This window comes from Chironomus tepperi, unplaced genomic scaffold, assembly GCF_022539635.2.
Source record: "Chironomus tepperi strain 1889 unplaced genomic scaffold, CSIRO-AGI_Ctep_v1 contig_37, whole genome shotgun sequence".
NCBI lineage: Eukaryota > Metazoa > Arthropoda > Insecta > Diptera > Chironomidae > Chironomus > Chironomus tepperi.
Window position 1 is genome coordinate 1,400,759 of NW_027226159.1, and position 19,990 is coordinate 1,420,748.

A 19,990-nucleotide genomic window follows, 5' to 3' on the forward strand; every position below is an offset into this window, starting at 1 on the left:
CTTTTGTCTGCACAATAATAATAAAACGATACGAAAATTTAATAATAGGATGGGATGACTGTTTGGATTAAACATTGTTTTGTTGTTTCTTTTCTTCCTTAGGCTGACTTAATTGTTAATGAAGATTTTGATTTTGGCTTAATCAAGTTATTTTATTTCCTGAACTTTTTGTTAAGCTCACGTTAAGCTATTAATTAAGTAACTAAAATGCACGTGTTGTGATTTAAAAAATGTCAAATTCTTTTAATTAATTAAATTTGCAAAATTTGTCATGAGCAGCTTTGATTAATTCATTTCATGCATTTTCGGAATTATAATTTGTTTCAGAGTTTTGGAAGCTTGAAAGCTTGAAATCCTTGAAAGTATTGTGCATATCCTTATTCTGAAATTAGCAATCTCTTTGTGGTTTGTTGGATTTTGTTTCTTAGTCTAAGACAGCAATAAGAACTGTGGAATGAGAATTGTTTAGAGATTAAGGTTTAAATGAGCATTGGGTCACATTCTCTAGCAACCACCGGTAGCTCAGTGATTAAGAACACTTGACATGTAATTAAGGTATGAGTTCGAATCTTACACAAGGCTATAAAGCTTAATTGATCTGCACGGCTAGCGAAGTAAGTAAATATAGGATCGAATAACACTCTGGCTATGTATGAAGCATACATTAATCTCTAGAACCTTAATTTTCGTAAAATTCCGAACAAACTTCAACAATTCAGACCAAAAACTCAAATGTTAAGCCTCAAAAAATTGTATTACTTCATCTACATTGTATTAACAGACATGGATGCTTGCACGATTTAATTTCATACACACAATTTGCGTGCAATGTTATGTGACAAAATCATTTACTAATATGATTTTCATAACATATTAAGCCACTAATTAACGATTATTCAATTTTATAGGTAGTGATTAACAAAGTTTAATTGACCATTTAATTGTTGGGTACCACGGATGGCAGATTTGGGTTTAATTTTGTCAGATTGTATGAATTAAGTAGATATTTTGAATATGATTATAGGGCTTTGTATTTATGTGTCGAGAGGCTTGATAGATTTTGTGATTGATGATATTTTAGTAGATTAAATTGTTGTAATTGAGGTATTTAGCAAGCGAATAGAAAACAATAATTACAATACAATAAGCTCATTGTTTTAGTTTATTTTGTTATTGTTGCTTAAGCTAGTTCTAGAAGCCGGTTTCTCGGTATACACCTCCCCCTATCACTATATTTAGTGCATGTCCTAAGATACACAATGCCTTAGTTAAGTTGATTAAGATTAAGAGTTGGATAGATGGATATGGATGTAGAGTAGATGTAGGATAGGTGTTAGGTAGTGTAGATGCAGAGGAGGGTAGATGTAGAGTAGGTTTTGAGTAGGAGTAGGATACGTGGATGGTAGGTGTTGAGCAGACGTAGAGAAGTTGTTGGTTAGATGTAGAATAAGTGTATGGTAGGTTAGGAGTCGGTATAAGCTAGATTTAGGTCTATTCCTTAGGTAATAGTAGATGTAGTTGTCGGGTTGTGCAGAAATGTAGAAATAGAGTATCCTAGGATCGGACAAGTATAAACCATTGAGTAGGGTAACTGTCTATCATATATTACACCGAAAAACCCCTTCCCACTCTTGAATATATATCTACCTAACACTATCTTCATAAAATGAATATTAATCTTTTGAATATGTCACTACTATCGTCTATAAACTTAAAAAGACCAATACTAATAATTTTCAAAGTAAATAAAGAAGTTGCACATATAAACTTGACATATTTAACTTACATTCATAATTAGCTAATTTAACCGAAACCGCAATCGTAGCGAGACAAGCTATAAATATCAGCAAAACCGCATCTAAAGTCATTAATCGACAAAACCATAAAATAGTTTAAACACTTTGATATCTTCAAATCACACAAGACATACGCCACACTCTGTATACTTGGATCAATGAAAAATAATTTGTTATGACTATTATCACAAGATGATCATTATGAAATTTAACTAAACACCAATTTACATTTGTAAAGCTATCCGCTCATTTGTTGAAATTTTCTGTTAACAGCTATTAACATCAAATGGAATTTCTGGTAATGCGATAATTTTTTGGATACGATGTGCGGCTTTTGTGGATGTAATTGAACAGATGATTTTTTGTTGCTGGTGCTAGAAAGTGATAGTTTTATGAAGAGGATAAATGCTGCATATGTTTTGTGGAATTTTAAATGCTTTGATTGTTACCTGAATTATTATGTAGTTTCTATTGAAATGCAAATTATTTATTGCGTAAAAATTTTTAATTTTGCAATTTCTAATGAATGTTTTTAAATTATTTTTTGATTTGATTTCCTGAGCAATTTGTGAAATGGAATTGAATTTTATTGAAATTATTGAATGCAATTGAAACTCAATTAGCTATCAATTTCATAGGATTATCGGATAGCAAACCGAGCGACACAAATGGAGAAGGCTCCACCACGTAACTTTTAAGGCTCTATTAAAGACATTTGGGTGTCATATGGAGGTGTCTTCCAGTTAGTGTAGTAAAAGCTTCTTGGCAGCAATTTCTTCATTTATGTCTCTCTAGCAATGAGCGCAAATAAGGCATAAATTGTTGCCTTAAGACAACGTCGTTCTTGGTCCACACCAAACTCGGCATAGTGCCTGGATGTTGACATATTTAATTCACTTGTGCTTTTCGAAATTGGATATCACCTCTATACATATCAAATATGCGTGACCAGGGTTGTTACAACATATTCTGTTTTACATTGCACATGGAAAAATGTGTGGATATTTTAACAACCCTGTGCATAACACTTAAAATATCGATTTTAGACCCCATGCTTTTAAACCAGATAGAGATGCATACAGACGTTCTTTAAACGCGGCATTGTGTCCCCGTGTGCCCCAGCCAAGGAAGTAAGTAACTAAGTATGCCTTTCAGCCACCATTACAATTTGTATCAAAATAATGAAATCACGAGCCAATTTGAAATCCGTAACTAAAACGTAACTTCTTCTTTTTCCCATTTCTTGTTCTAAAGCGTTACGTAATTCACATCCGAATGTCTAAACTGTCATTCAATAGCAAAATCTTTCCTTAAAATTCATAGCCAAATCTTAAAGTTAAGCATCTTCATTACTGCTCTATTTATACCTTTGCAACCATTAAAGTACCTTTATTTCATGGTACAATTTCACAGTCAACAACACTCAATTCACCTTGGACATAAAACACTCCAATTCATCAAACCTATTGTTTGATCATCATGTCCTTACATGCCAATAACTTTTGTACTTCAAGTAGTGATTACCTATCCGCACCATAATTTATGCTCAAATCCACCTGTGCTATAATGCACTAGTAATCAACATTACACAAATAAAGCTCAATCATCATCACTCTAAAACTTTCAAATCGCATTCCATGTTTAAATATCGTATCATAAGCAATTTATTTATATGAAAATTTCATCTTATAAAGATCATTTCCAATTTGTGTCTACCGGCAATTTTGTATACTTTCTAACAAAAATAAATGAAGTAAGCACAAAGAAGTCAAATTATTAAAGCGTACGTACTGAAGAAATACAAAAAAAAAATCATGACAAATAAACCATGCAATATTTTATGCTGTAAATTGTTATTTTCCTTTCAGCACATGCGAATCAATACATTTAATATAATGAAAAAGTTTTTTTGCCTGAACATTTTAAGAGAATCATCTTCATGTGCCGAGTCACGTAGATTTTTGAAATATATTTGCCAATCGCTCGTGTCAGTTACGTGATAAATGTAAATATTGAATTATTGGTACTTCTTGAAGAGCTTTTGAAGCTTTTATTCAGCGAAGATGAATTCTTTGTAAAAAGTTTTAAATTTATGTTTTGGGAGATGATGTTTAAGGTTGATTTAAGGTTAGATGAACGTTGATGACCAACATAATTGATGGCTAAGGTTGTGGCTAGGAGTGTATCCAAACATTTTGACATGTATTTTAATTTTTATATTGCACTTTGATATTGACCTTTATCAAATATTAAGGTACTGTAGTGTCTATACATATCGGAGAAATATTTAGTATATCTTGCCGTTAAGTTGCATTACGAGCAGTAAGAAGCATATCATAATTTTGTTGATACTTGCTTAATATCGAGGTAGACCCAAGAGCTCATGGGATTGCTGTGTGAGCAACGATGCAAAAGTACTGGTAATTAGAAACTGCCAGAAGTTATCTAAAGACAGATCCAGCTTTCGACGAATTCTAAATGCGGCAATGAACCATCGTGCGTTTTCGCCAAGGAAGTAAAGTAAATTGCTTAATATTAAGAAGCTAGTAGCAAGCATTGTATATACAGAAGTTATTAGCCAAGAGATGAAAATATTTTCTTCTGCACTAGAAGTAAGTTGCATAATCAAGAGTTCACAAACTCTGTGACTTTACTTACTTACTTACTTACTGCAACCATATTTCTATATATTTGGATCATAGGTCACAACAGAAGGATTTGTGACTTTTGTTACAGCAAATAAAACCTTTTTCATTTTTCACACACATACAGGAACCATCTTTACATTCATCTCATTCTACAGTCTAGCCGTAAGAACCCAGATCACTGCATGGAGTGTTGAATTGATATTGAATGAGCTTAAAGAAGGCTCGAGTATGCTAAAAAATAATATCTTCAAATACGGGTTTAATTCTGGTCTGTTATAAATGCTCTAGGTGTCCAAACTGTGCACCGCAATATTTTTTTGGATGTGCCTTGAACTTCGTGTCGTGTGCGATTTTCAATTTTTAAACGACACTGCTCTTATGACTAATAGACTATGTTTGCCGGGATGCTAATTTGTCAGGATTGGTTCCAAGATCATGACAATAATCAGGCGGAAATTGACTAACCAAAATTTCAAGCAAATCAGCTTATTTGAACTCAATGGTACAACAAATCATCGATTGCAGTGTCAATTTTTCTCCTCTAAGCTCTATTTAGTAAGATCATCATTAAAGCATTTGGCATTTATAATTGACAATAGACAGCCATCAATTGAGCAAGTTTCAAGTTTGCAACACATGAGAAGCTTGGAACAAATGAGAGTAGTCGTCGATAATAACTGGTCTTTCCAGCTAATGCAAGTGTGAAATAGACAAATAAATGTGAATCTATTAGACAATCTATAGTGATTGAGGTAGACTTGTAAGAAATTCAAGACGACAGTCAGCTGTTATTTCCTAATAATTTTGATGCAATTTTTCATTTCCTGAAAATTGTTTGGCAATAATTAAGCCTGAAAAAGTTCAATAACTTCATTTTTTCAATTTTTTCTTCTTTATTAATACTTTTTTTGCATTATACAACCTGCTACACTATCCACATTAATATGAATGACTACTTATAAAAGCATGGTTAAAAAAATCTCCCAAAAAAATTTTTTTTGCACATTAATACCATGGAGAATTGAGAGACGCAATAAAGCACGAGATTTTTGATCTCATAAATTACAAAGCAGCATAAAAATGTCTTAATACAATTTGAGAAAAAAAAGAGTTTCAAGTTTTCTAAGTAAATTAAGCACAAGTATTGTTTCAATACTTTTCCTTTCATTCCGTTAATCTTAAAAATCACATTCATTAATCATCAAAAAACTTCACACCGTTCTCTTTTCATTCATCTTTGCTTTCTTTCTCATCATCATCATCATCACTTAGACTTAATTGAAGCTTTTTATTTATTCCTCTCATTTCATTAACTTAATTGTCATATAATAGAGATCTTAATATCTATTGGTAATTGATACGAGATGCTCGGTACATAATTTAAGTGTAAGTACAGCTTTGAATCTCATGTCTTCATATTTCAAGTCTGTTGAGAATTTAAAGTTTCGAAGGAGTTTTGTGAGAATGATTTTCATGGATATCATTGCGTATCTGTGTCCTGTGGATGAAAATAGGAAGGATAAGGGTTTTAGTTAACTTAATTTACAGAGATAAATTTAATGGCATTCAAAATTAACAATAGGACGGAAGTTGGGGTTATAAAAGCAGTTACATTGAGAGGTAGCATACAAAGTTCAAGCCTGGGTATGAGAGGCATGGTAATGATTAGTTATAACGGGTTTTTTGCCCACTCGGAATTAAAATCTGTAGTTTTGTAAAGACTGTATCGAATGGGACTCAAAAACATGTCCTACAATTTTCGATTGCATGCTCCCTTTATTGAGCTATTGGGGATGATTCGACTATCTTCTGTTTCCCTTCCGCCATTGGATTCTCAAACAACCACCTGATTGATCATCACAGGAATCAAACATCCCTTCTAACATCCCTAACAAAATAGTAAAGAACCTCAATCTTACCTATACAATTCCTCCTTCCTGTTGAAAATGGAATAAAACTGCATGGATGTCTCTTTGCTACATTTTCAGGCAAAAAATTGTCAGGATCAAAAATTTCAGCCTTTTCACCCCAAATATCCTTTCTACGATGTAATGCATAAATATTGAGAATAAAAGTCGTCCCTTTTGGAATGATCAATCCTTTCTCAAGTTCAAAGTCAGCCATTGTTTCACGGAAGATGACTGGACCAACAGGAGCAATTCTTAATGTTTCTTTGATGACTCGTTCCATGTACTGGAGTTTGTTGAGTGATTCAAGATTTATTTCTTCGTCAGCTCCAAATACTTCGTTGATTTCTTCGACAAGTCTGTTTTGAACATTTTGGTGTTGTGCGAGGAGGAGAATGCAGTGTGCTGTTGCTGTGGCTGTTAAGGATAGACATTGAAATATTAGAATTGGCTTGCAATTTCTATAGCCATTCATAATTGTTCATATGACTCAATGTGTACAATACCCAAAAATATATGTGCATATGACAAAAAATTCGCAAGATTCTTCCACAAACAAAAGACATTTGTTTGCCATACATCCAAAAAAGTTATTGCCAAATATTCAAAAATTCTTTGAACAATTAAACAAATCAATTTGTCAAGACTGAAGATGAATGCGAAGCTACATCAAAAAAGAGAATTGACAATTAAATTTTGTTGAAGTTCAAGGTTAAACTTTTCGAATGTCTTGCGCATTGTTAAGCCAGTCTTGTGATTGTTTTATTGAAATTAATGTTAAAGGAAATAAGAAAATAATTGTGGATTTATTGCAGGTCATTGGATTTAATTGATGTCGGCTGAACATAACACAACATGACATTTAAATAATTGACGATTATCGGACATGTCCGGCCTTGAACTTTCAATCATAATCGGCATTAGACTTGCAATTCAAACATAAATTTCATCAATTTTTTACATAATTTAATTCATTTTGAGAGAAAATTGAGTTAATGAAATTTATGTCACGTGCTTTCACTTTCTTCTTCTTCTTCTTGGTCTTTTTGGCCGAATTTTGTTTTGTCGGCTCACGTTTCATGATTCATTTGAAATGGAAGATAAACGTGATGTTTGCAATTATTTACACTTAATGTGTTTGGTAATATTTTGGAAATATTGTCGCACTAATTTAAGAGCCAATTTACTCTCTTCTAATTTGTCGTACACAGAGTCTTATGTTTGAATTTAAGCTATTTTTAATAAAATAAAAGTTTAGTCAGAATGCTCACCTGATGTTTCATAACCTGGAAAAATTGAAAAAAAAAAAAATAAATAAAAATGTAATTAAATATTCAAATATAAAAGTCTAGTAAATATTGTGGAAATCATGAGATTCGAACTCGGATAATGAACAGAAAAGTTACATTAAAATTTGCTTGTCTTTTGATTTTATGGGCTAAATTGATAATTAAAGTTTGAAACTATTTTCAAATTTGTTGACTCCATTAAAAACAATGCAATATTCAGATTAAATGATTGATCTAATTAGTTGCTAAGAGATGAGGGAAGACCAAAGAACTTCTAGATTGTATAACTAGACTTTAGTCCTTAGCATTCCAAACTGGCTGGAAAATCTCGAAACAAAGAGCCGGTTTATAGGCCCGCGTGCACAACAGCCAACGAAGTAAGTAAGGAACTTAGCAAACGATACCTCAGGTGCATACTGTCTAGATTGTACAAAAGTGAGCTGTTAAAACCGTCCTAAATAAATCACAAAAACATAAATAAATGTCAACAATTATCGTTTAAGTAAGTCTTTAATTGTGAACTTATGTACTTAAAATTTATGGAGAAATTTTGCAAAAGATAAAAAACAAGAAATTTTTTTAATGATTTCCTTTTAAAATGTAATTACTGTCTTCGATTTTTACTAGGTTCGTAAATTATTTCGTCGACTATACGATTGCATTACCGGTGTTTGAATTTATGTATGCTACCAATATATACGGTCATAAACATGTTTATAGCATACAAATCCAGCATGAAATTGTTGAAATAGAGGAGTTTTGAGATATTTTTACGAAAAGCTCTAGCCACCTGAAGAATTTTATCCAGAAGGAACGTCCCTCCAGACGTTGACATGTAATCTCTTCCCCCATCTAAATACTGAATATATCAATATTATGGATACATTGAAATCAATTGAAAATGCATACTTTAAGTTTTAAAATCTCTTAAAAATGATAATATTAATAAAAACCAAATAATTTTTTTTTGAAACTTTTGCATTAAATTAAGACTTTGTCGGATGCTGTAAACTAATTAATGGCCACTCGCTGTTTTAGATTTTTATATTAGCAAATTGAAATAAAGATATGATGGATTAAATCAGTGGTAGACAACCTTTGTGCCGCTATAAGTTTTTGGAAATTCCATCAAACGAATGACGTATGTGGTTCCAGTCAGAGCTTATTACCAAGATGCTCCTTAAAAAATAAAAGGTTGTCCATCACTGGATTATATTAATCTTCACGTGATTCTGTTTCTTTTTTGGCATGACTTGAATCTTAGATTAATCATAAAATGCTGAATGAACAAAAAATTTGACATAAATTTGGTTTTATTGAAACAGAATCACATGATAGAAATCCCCATACTTAACTTCTATAGCAACAATTAAAAAATGCTAAGAATATTCACGTACAAGCAACTTTTGTTATTAAAAGTTTACATATAAGGAAGAGATTCTTTGAAAAACCAGAAATTTGATTGTCTGAGCTGTCTAATTGTTTTCTTGTAGCATTAAAAAGAATTAGAAATAGACAATTCAAAATACCCAAAATTCATTTTGGTCATCTGATCATTAAAATCTTCTTAAATGTTTCTTTAATTGTCTCAACCTTACAAGTCAATTAAAAGACATGAATATGATGTAAAATTAAGGAAATTTCCCGTAGTTACTTGCCTCGCGAATCATAATATTCAGCTGTAGATTAAAACAGCGCATCCGTTTCATAACAAATTACTCAAAAATATTCTGTAGTTGTTGCTGTTTCTCAAAAGGAAATAAATCATAAATCTCATGTCAATTTTCACTTCTTTGAAGATGTCAAAAAATTTGAAACATGACAAAAAATCAAATGTAAAGCACCAAAAAAGAGTTCATGTTTTGACTCGTTGATGTCATCAACCACAAACATCTTTTAAAATTCATAATAAGCAGTAAAGTACAAAATGAAATCTTGACATTGACCATGATCGTTCAATGAATCTTAATTGAGAATACCGGAGAATACTTTAGGGGTGTTGTTCACTTGTGATGTCTAGAATTTGGATATAGAAAGATATAGAGTGAAATCAAAGATTTGACTCTAACTTAGTCCCACCATTCTAGAGTCACGGCGGTCTAGTGCCAAATTAACCAACTTTTGCTAATCGGGATTGATTTCCTACAGTTTCATGTTGATCCAACCAGCCCAATGCAATAATTTTGTGAAAATGGACCTAAATCAGTAGTCAGGTGCCACAATGTATTTGGAATTATGCAGCTACGTCACCTTATTGGCAACATAACGTAGGAATACCCCTGATGGCTACTTGAATGAATTGGCTAAATTTAGTGCATTTCTACAAAATTGCCACCTCGTGCAAGTCCGTAACAACATCAAACAAGAGTGGAATAAGTTGATTAATTCGGCACAAGACCGGTGTGACTCTAATGTGACACTAAGCTAGAGTCAAGTCTGTTTAAATGCGGAATTTAGATCAATTAACCAATTTGTGATATTTGGGAAATTGCTTCAAATCAGCAATAAATATTAGCAATAAACAAGTGTGATTAAGTTCCTATCTACAAGTCCATAGACATCATTTACGATCAACCCCATTCATAAATATTAAATAGCACTTACCAGCTGAAAGAACAGTGATGATATGATCACGAATTTCTCGGTCAGTAAACATTCCTTCGTTATTTAAAATATGGTCAATGAAAATGCTGTAACCAGGATCACTGCTATCGCCAGACGTTCCATCAGTTTTATTATTATTATTGTTCCTCAAAACTGCTCGTCTTTCGTCAATAATTCGTTGATGGAAATCAGCCAAAAACTGACCTTGCTTCTCATTTTCAAAATAACGTGGTGTAATCTTGTAAATTGTGTCAGGATAAATCAGCGGCTTATTTTGTAATAATGCGGCAGACTCTGATGTGCTGTAAATGAAAGAAAAGCAATTCAATAAGTTAGGAAATAAAGTCACTAAAACCTGTTTAAAAATTCTGTTCATTTCCAGATGAGAAAAAAAGAAAACCAACAACAAAAGATGTTGAATGATGTTAACATAGTTAGCCTGCCTGTCCAAAATGAAGTCAAACAATTTCATGTATTTCGTGTCTTGCATAAATGTAGGTTAATTTACAGTCATTGCTTAAATGATGCAATTATGCGAAATTTCTCATTTTATTTCGAGCTCATGAATTAAATTCTTTTATTTTTGTCAATTGTTTCAGGTTTTTGGGACTGAAGAGCATCACCATGAGCGGTAATAATTGACACATGTATGAAACACTTTTTTAATGATTTAAATTCATGAAAATTTGTAGCTTTTTAAATGTGGTTAATTATTCATAATGAGGCACTTAAAGCTTGTCAAATAGTTTTGAGTGCTGTTTATTGTTATATCAGGTATGCTGCAATTTTGACTTAAGTGTGTTTTTGCACAAGTTGCTTTTATGATTGATGTATGAGATTTGAATAATGAGATGGATTTGAGAGAAGTAAAATTATAAATTTTAGGCAGAAACTGCATTTTTGCTCATAATAAGTATCGAAAGTATTGCATTTGGTATTGAAAATTGACAAGCGGAAGCCAGCGACAGGACTAGATTCAAGCGGCATCTTGGGGAGTTGGGGAGGTCGTCGATCCGAATCGTTGGATGACCAAACGTCAAGTATTTCACGTTCCCGTGGTACTTCCTGTATTCACTAAGAACACCGTTGGCGACCGAAGCTATGCCGAGATAAGTACTTTCAAGAATAGATTAAACTCCTCGTCTGTTGGGAGGCAACCCCAAAAACAGGCTAAGTGTCTAATCAAACCTTCAAAAAGTTGTACACAATTAGCACTCAGTCAATTTATTGACCTTTTTTTATTTTGTTAAAATATTCAAATTAGGTATTCCCAGAAAAACTGATACGAAAAATATTGCGTCAATGTTATGCGTTTCATTATCATGGACCACATTCGATCGACACGGTCAGTGAAAAACATAATTAATGTATCAAAAAAACTTACGAATTTTTAATTTGCACAAATCATAATATTGTCGCTTTATTCATATAAAGTCACAGCTGGAAGTTTTCAGAGTCAATTATTACTTCCATCTTAATTAAAAATTATCAGCTAAATCAATGTTCCAGTTATCAGTTACATCTGAATAAATGTTGACTAAATTTGCTTGGAATTATTTAATTCAGATTTTTAATAACTTAAGTCTTGACTGTTTAGAACCGTAGTGGGCAACCTGGGAACCAGAGTTGCAAAACAGGTGCCTATGACAAGCGAAAACCGTACAAATTTTTCAAGAATTTCCTACATAGCCATACATATTATCGAGCATTTGTACGGTTTTCACCTGTCACAGGCACCTGTTTTTCAACTCTGCTGGGTACCACCGCCCACTGGTTTACCGTGCCTCTCCAACACTTTTCTCTGAATGGTTATCAAACCCACCTCATACGATTTCCGGTCGCATGCTCATATCATTAACCCGGAAAGCACAAATCAGATCATTAATTGATCAAAAATTAGGCTTTAGACCAATATAACTCTGGCTAATTGTTCTGTATTCGGTTTATATCCGGAACCTTAGCCAGAAGTTATGTCTGATGCTGAATTTTTTGACTAATCAACCGACTTGTGCTATTCTGGGGCTGCCACCCTTCAGACAAGGTGGTTTGGATAGACTTTTACTCTATCCTTTAATGTACATATCCCGGCACATAGCTCGGTCGCCAACGGTGTATTTTGCGATATCAGCGAATACCACGAAAAGGTATACACTTGACGTTTGGTTAGCTTCGGAGTCAGACTTCGGCTTCCTCAATTTCCCCTTGTGCTATTCGAGTAAGCTATCGGAAGTTATCGATGTGCTCGGTAGAATGTCAATTGAAACTACATATTATTCTAATTTAAAAATTCTACACAGTGTACAGATGTTTACCGTTGATATGGCTTTACTTGGAAACTCAAACAAGAGGTGCTAATTTAACTGAGAAAAATCAACAAGAAGATGTTAAAGATTGAAAGTGAAATTTTGTTTCTGTGCGTGTGCGATTCTTGTATTTATGATGTAATAGTTCCAGTAGCATGTACAGTGAGTCGCTTTTGTTGTCTAGCTACGCCCGTTAATAGAATTGACCTTGATTATTGTTGATCTTCTTGATAATTTAGAGAATCTGAGAAATCAAGCTATTTTACATCAAGATGGTACAGTATTATATAACATGTCATCAATTTCAGCTGTTTCCCATGTGATAGACCATAAAATTTCCATTAAGGGCCAATTCAACCGTTAGATCGATAACGACATTAGACTTTCTAATAAAAAATGCTTGAAGAGAAACTTTCGATGAACATCTTCTTATAAGATTTAATATATACAGTATATATGTTATAAAACAGCAAGTGTCAAAGTCGTTTGTATGTCCATTTTAATCTTTACAGTTATTCTAACTTAATCTCATATACATAGTGCCAATTTACAATCATTGTAACATGAACTTTTCGGATTTAAATTTCTTCTCGCTTCACACTGATTGTGGTTCCAGTGATGTGATTTTATTTTGAGATAAGACTCGGGATTTTGACTGGGTAGGCCAGGGAATCTCAACCTATGGTCCGCGTTACATTAGTGCAGTGGGAGGTAACCTGTGTTCCGCGACATCATATGTCGTGTGCGGTTTCAGTCGAGGCTAACCACCAAGATGTGTTGATAAAAATTAAAGGTTTAGGCAACCTGCATATGTGTGAGATTTACTATGACTTAGTGACAAATTATTGTGACTTAGGTAGAAATTTTAGTGTTACGCCTGCTGAAAAGGTTGAGAACCACTGGCCTAAACTCTCAACCTTCCTTAAAAATACTATTTTTTAATAAGAACACTACAGAATGGTCATTTTGGCAGTATCAAGTTGCCATATTGACGCCGAAAAATCAAAATAACTTAAAAGTCATTTTAAGGCACCATGATGGCTATTTTTGGTCTGTCTTGATGACGAAAAGTGTAATTGGTCACAGTTTGTCTCTAAAGATTAGGAAAAATGAGACTTAACTAAACATATTTTAATCCACTTCTGTCCCTGGACAATACCCCCACTGTACCTATCATTCACAAACTCTGTGTGACTTATGAACACTCATTTTATTTTCTCCTGACCATTGATTCCATTAATCCATGTCTAATTCACTATACATTCTAATTTTGCACACTTAATATCCAATTTTATGACTTGATCATTAAAAATGGCAAAATGTCAAAACAAAAATTAATCACGAGATCAAAAAAAAAAATTAGAAACTTACTATTCAACAGCATGAAAGACTTTTTTGAATGTCTCTTCATTTTCAGCATCAGAAATTTTCATTCCAAGTGAGGTCGAACAGATCATCTTGAGCGTGCATCGAATTGTATGATCAAGAATATTGAAAGGCTTTCCATCAACATAGCCGGTGATTTCACTAGTCAGCTTATCTGCAGTCTCGATGAAAATTGGTATGAAGGTTTGGAGAGTTGAAAGTTTGAAGGAATTGTTAAAGAATCGACGATCATGCTTCCATCGTGGATATCTGGATGACAGCAATCCATTATCTAGGTTGAACAGTCTGTAAGCGATGTATGGCTTCTCCATACAAACTTCAGCGTTGAATACTTTCTGGATTAATTCAGGATTGTTGACAATTATACCCATAATATGAAAGAACCAAATTTTCACTAAATTTGGATATAAGAAGCACAGCTCGGTAATTAATTTAAGTTGTTCTGCAAATAAATAAACGAAAAAATACATAAAGTTAATTAAATGCAACAGATTTCTCATCACAACAGTCAAGCATTAAAGGTCGTTTAAGAGAGTAAGCACGTCAGCACTATCAGTATGAATCCAAGCTGCGTACGGTGCTTATTACATAAGAAATTTTCACATTTATCTCAACTTTAACGAGCAAAATTTCACTTCAGAATTTCACGTGCGATGCTTAAAGGCAATTACGCAAGGATCACAGACATAATATTTATGTTATGTACATAAAGTGAAAATATACAGTTGACACTTGCTGTCTGTTGGCAATGTTAACTGAATTATTTTTTTGTTATTGTTTATGTCCAAAAACTTTCTTTAAATTTAATGGGACGGTTAAGAAGTAATAATGTATTGCAATCTGCCTACATACATTTATGTCTTTAAAGATCAATCAAGTGTAGCATAAAAATTTCAGAGTTGAAAAAACATCCAAAAAAATGAAATCGGAAGTCTAGTTTGTCATTTAGGAGATATGGTTCATTACATGGCAGATTATGAGACTTTTGTGAAAATTTTCGTGTAGCACATAGCTCATTAAAGTTGTAAAACTAATCAGGTTGACAGGAACATGCATAAAATGTTGAAATGTGAAACTGCATACCTCAGTTAACACTGGAAATTGTAATTAATTTTATTGTAGATATCATAGAGTTTTAATTGTGAAATTTTAAATTTTGTGGAACTTAAAGTTTTTGGAATTTATTTAAATAATGTGAGAAACAGGATGAAAATCAACAGGCTTTGATGTTCTGATCAAATTATAAATTAATCTGTTGAATTAACTAGAGATTAAGATCATTTGAAGATGCCATGAGATCAAAAATGTAAATCAAGAATTCGTAAAAGAAATCAGTAGATAACGACACAGTATAGGACTTGAAATTGAACAGTATCAGAAGATAGTAAGACAACAACTCAGCTTCATCCACATTTTACAAATTCAAAGCTAAAGAACTATTCAAATTGAACCTAAATTTTGGTAAGTGCATTTAAAATATTTATATTGATTTAAATAAGTTCTGACTTATCAATGGCATGACTTAAAGAAGCACTGCGTTAAAATGTCAGAATATATTGTCTCCAGCTTTAACAAGCAACGAACGTGCTCTTAAGGGTAAATTAATCTGAGAGTAACACTTACGAGCAAACTCATTTATTGAGAGTATGTTATTTGCTTGTTGGCACAGGCCTGCATGAATCTAGCATGAGATTGGATTTGGTCGAAACTAAAACAAAGCAAAAGTCGAAACCCATTTTCCGATTCTTTGATGCCGTTTATCTTCCAGCATTGTATACTATTAATTAATTATATAACTCCATAACCCTGTCCATAACAATCCAATGTCAATGAAACCAAGATTTGACCAAGATTAATTTAATCGAAAATTTAACTGATCATTAATTAACCCAATGAATATATCTTAATAATCATAAGATTCAGCATTGCATCCATTCATAAAAATCGCATCTCAATAATTTTTTTATTAATTGCCATAAAAATTGCAATGCCACGGCTCTTAAAGTCCAATCAAAAAATTTCACAGCTTACCAACCCTGTGAGAATTTGATTTCATTAAAAAATAACTCTTTCTTGCCAAAAACTGCTTCATTTCTTTTGATTTGCTTTCTTGCTTCTTTTGTTGAAATCGAAATTTTTTTATAAAAATTTCTTCTTTGTTTCTGGTTTTTTTTTTTTTGTTCATTCAGATTTCATTTCATTATGTTTGGTACTCAAGAAATAAGAAATTTAAGTTTAATGGATCACATTTTTGAAAGAAATTTCACCGATCAAACTCGATCGGAACCTCCTAAGATATTTTTATTTAGATAAAATCAAGATAAAATGTGATTTTCTTTGATTAATGGATAAGATGTGATTTATTAGAGGTGCTTGGGAGTCATTTAGTGCTGATGACCAACCTTGAATAGAATTAGTCTGTAAATCGATCCGAAATTCGCGTGACTCTGATTTAATGCTGGATTAAATTTTATTTCCACCCGAGACCAACGTACATTGGTGCCGGACTCAGTTTACATAAATGCTGTACTATGTCTCAGTCACACCGGCTTGTTGCCGAATTTTGGATGAATTAACCGAGTTGGGTTGGTCGGGAACATAGTCTGCAAATGAGGGATTTGAGAAACCGAACTCGGACTCCAGAACTGATCAAATGTTAGACATGATCAAACTAGAAATGGCAAGGCTTGTAGCTTACCATTTCCGAAATCAACTTGAAATATTAAGATGAAAATTCATACTAAGAAGGCAGGAAACTAGGTCAAAAATATCACACTTTTATTTAGACATCATTTCTGATTGACCCCACCCGGTTGTTGTAAATAAGAAGATTAATTGACGATTTCGTAATATATTTTTAAGTGCCTACACGTGATCATATTCGTATGCTATAATTTCAACAAATGATCATATTTTATAGACTGCACCTCGGTTATTGACTTCAGTCCAATTTTGGAATGGATTTGATTGAAAGTAAACTGAGGAATTTCTATGCATTACTCAATAAGAGGAAAAAGTCCATTTTAGTTTCATTTTTCATTGATGTCAGTATTGCAAGTCATATCAAAATAAATTTGGGCTTAAAAGTGATTGGATTTCCGAAATTTCTTAATATCCATAATGTCATGAATATTGCAATATTATGTTGAAAATGTAAACCTTCCGGTATACTTGAAGCTTTTGCTGCATTTACCAGTCCGAGTAACATACATGAAGAAGGATCTGTCATGGATCTACAGGCTTGCCTAGGTTCCACTAAACTCAATGTGGCATAAAAATGGGAGCTTGTGTCACCCGGGCACTTAATTTACTGTTTTATGATCCAAAAACAAGCAGATAAAAGTACTGGTTCCATTAAACTACTTTGCAATTGGCGGTTCTTATCTCTTTGCTTATCATCTTTTTATAATTTACAATTTCTTTCTTATCCTTTTGCTTTTAATGGTTTTTTGCCGGACAAAATATTCAGTTTTGTATAAGGAATTAAATTTTTTTGTGAGAAAATAATATTTTTATAAACTTTGGGTCGAAAGAAACCTTTTGATGCTGATGATTTTGAAAAATTTAATGTCAAGTCATCAATTATCTCCGAACAAAGTGCATTTTAGTTGGTTGAGTAATGTTCATTAAGTTCCTAATTTTAAGGATACTGTTAATGCAGTTTTGACTATTCTGTAGTTTTTGGGAGGCAGTCCCATGAATTTTGGAGATTATTTTTGACTAAATCTTTGGCAGACTTGACGATTTCCTATCAAAAGTTGACATCTATCATAGGTACCGTCTAGGCAAAATCTAGGCATTGACAAGGCCTAGTCAAAGGGGAAAAGCAATAGTTTTTGCATTTCGATAGGCATGTCTGTACTTAGACTAAGACAAAAGCTACCATGATACTGTTAGGCACCTTTCTAAATGGACACATGTGTCTGATAACTCGGCTAGTAGTTTTTTTGTCAAAAGAAGGCACAAAATTGCTAAAGCTCTAATATTATTTAATCCACTTGACATTTGAAGACTAAAACAAAGCATTAAAACAATCTTAGATAGCCCATCTTAACAATTATTCAACAATTAATTCAATTTATCATCAAATATCAAATTCATAATCTTAAACCACAAACAATGCCTATAAACCTCATTTTATCTCCACTAAACCCACATTTTTAATAAATTACACTTTATATAGTTCCACTGTAAATATTATAAAAGCAAACAAGATGTTTAAATCTGTATCCATTCAATTAATTGATCAACAATCTTGAAGTTCAATGTCACTTAGTTTATATAATTGTATTAAGTATATATTTTATTGAGTCTTCACATTTTTCACGCTCTGCGAGCCACCGGATTAATTAAACATTATGACAAATTATCAATGAGGTCTTCATTAATTGACAAAAGTACTTAAATTCAATTAATTGTCCTTTTTGTGTGATTGCTTAATTTAATTATTGTTTATTGTGATGGAATTGAGGTTGTTGAACTTATTTGGGTTCGTAATTTGGGATTCAATTGGATTAGCAATATTGGATGTATTGTCTAGACTTCATTGTTGGAAGTTTGAAATTGAGATTTTTGAGGAAAAACTACACAATTGCAGCAGAGTTAGCAGAAGCCGGGTTTTGAGGTTCACTAGCGTATTCTGCAGTTTTCTGCCTTACGCTGACTGTCCGTTGATCAGATTTTCGCCTTTTGTAGAAGGTACCAACTGCCGAAGCCGGTTTTCGATTTTCTTTCGTAAATTATATCAACATACAAGCCAACTGTGCTTTACAAAAGATGTTGACACACTTTAGAATTAGATGAGTCACATCTTGATACAATTTTTGATAATTTTTTTTTCTGATTTTTTTTTAGATTTTTTTAAAATTTGAATTTTTTTAAAAGTCTAAAAAAATTAAAATTTGAAAAAAATTTGAAATTTTAAATTTGAAAAAAATCACATTTTTTGAAGAAAATAAATTTTAAGTGTCAAATTTTTTAAATTTCAATTTCTAAATTTTTTATTTTTTTTTTAATTTAAAATTTAAAATTAATAAAAATCTAAGATATTTTTATTAACTTTTTCTAATTTTTAAATATCACTTTTTTAATTTGAATTTTTTATTTTCTTTTAAATTTCAAATTTTTTATAATTTTTGTAAAATTTTAAATTTTTGAATTGAATTGCTTGAATTGCTTTTTTGAGAAAAATTTTTGATTAGCTTTCATTTCAAAAATTTCTAAAAGCTCATGTAGATCAGTCACATTATTTCACAAATGTATGTCAACTGAATTCATCACATTTTCCATTTCATGCTTCTCAAACATTAAATTTAATAAATTTTCACACAAAAGACACTTAAGACACGACAATTACATCAAGGTACACATTAAACACCTCAAGTTCCAAATTAAAGCACCAATTAAATCCATTATTACCTTCATTATTTAATCCAATCATAAGATGTGCATGTCCAATAATCGGCAATGCTTCCGGAGCTGGTATATTCAGCATAATTTTACGATAATTCCTCGCCAGGCACATAAGTCCCGTAAAAATGGCAAGAAAAACGAGAAAAACAAACACCACTCCCATAATTCAAATAGTCTTTAAATATATTCAATTGTAAATTATTTAACAATTTTTTTTTGTAATCTTTCGTGATTCTCAAATGCTTCCGTAACTAAGCTGTGACAAAAAAAAAGGTTTTAAAAAATTTTTTTCAACTCGCGAACGATGCGATGTAAATGAATATGATCAGCCCGGCACGATCAACGACTCAAAATAAACTGTTTGGTGCTGTTAAAATTGTAGAAAAAGTAAGTCTTTAAAGAGAGGAAATAAAATAAAAAAAAAAATTGCGCGCACGTTCGCAAAGAAACAAGTGCAAGAGTTGGGCAAGTAACATTACTTCTCTCAATTTTTTTATTGCTCTTTAGTTGAGATCTTCTTGTTTGTTATCCACGAAAAGAAATAAAAATTTTACAAGGCCAGCATCAGTAATAATGATTTTTGGATATGAAGATGTTGCGTACAGCAAATGTTTTATGTCGATGATATCCATAAAGCGATAATTC

General features: G+C 32.2%; 1 protein-coding gene across 1 annotated transcript; it reads right to left on the reverse strand.

Moving 5' to 3' along the window:
• Positions 1-5,339: 5,339 nt before the first annotated feature.
• Positions 5,340-19,677, reverse strand: LOC139098303 (cytochrome P450 4c21-like). Its single transcript, XM_070650447.1, has 6 exons — positions 19,352-19,677; positions 13,919-14,375; positions 10,245-10,546; positions 7,623-7,637; positions 6,364-6,768; positions 5,340-5,942 (listed from the first exon to the last, which is right to left on the reverse strand). Exons 1-6 carry the CDS (start codon positions 19,506-19,508, stop codon positions 5,782-5,784), a joined length of 1,497 nt encoding a protein of 498 aa, XP_070506548.1. The 5' UTR covers positions 19,509-19,677; the 3' UTR covers positions 5,340-5,781.
• Between the last annotated feature and the right edge of the window lie 313 nt (positions 19,678-19,990).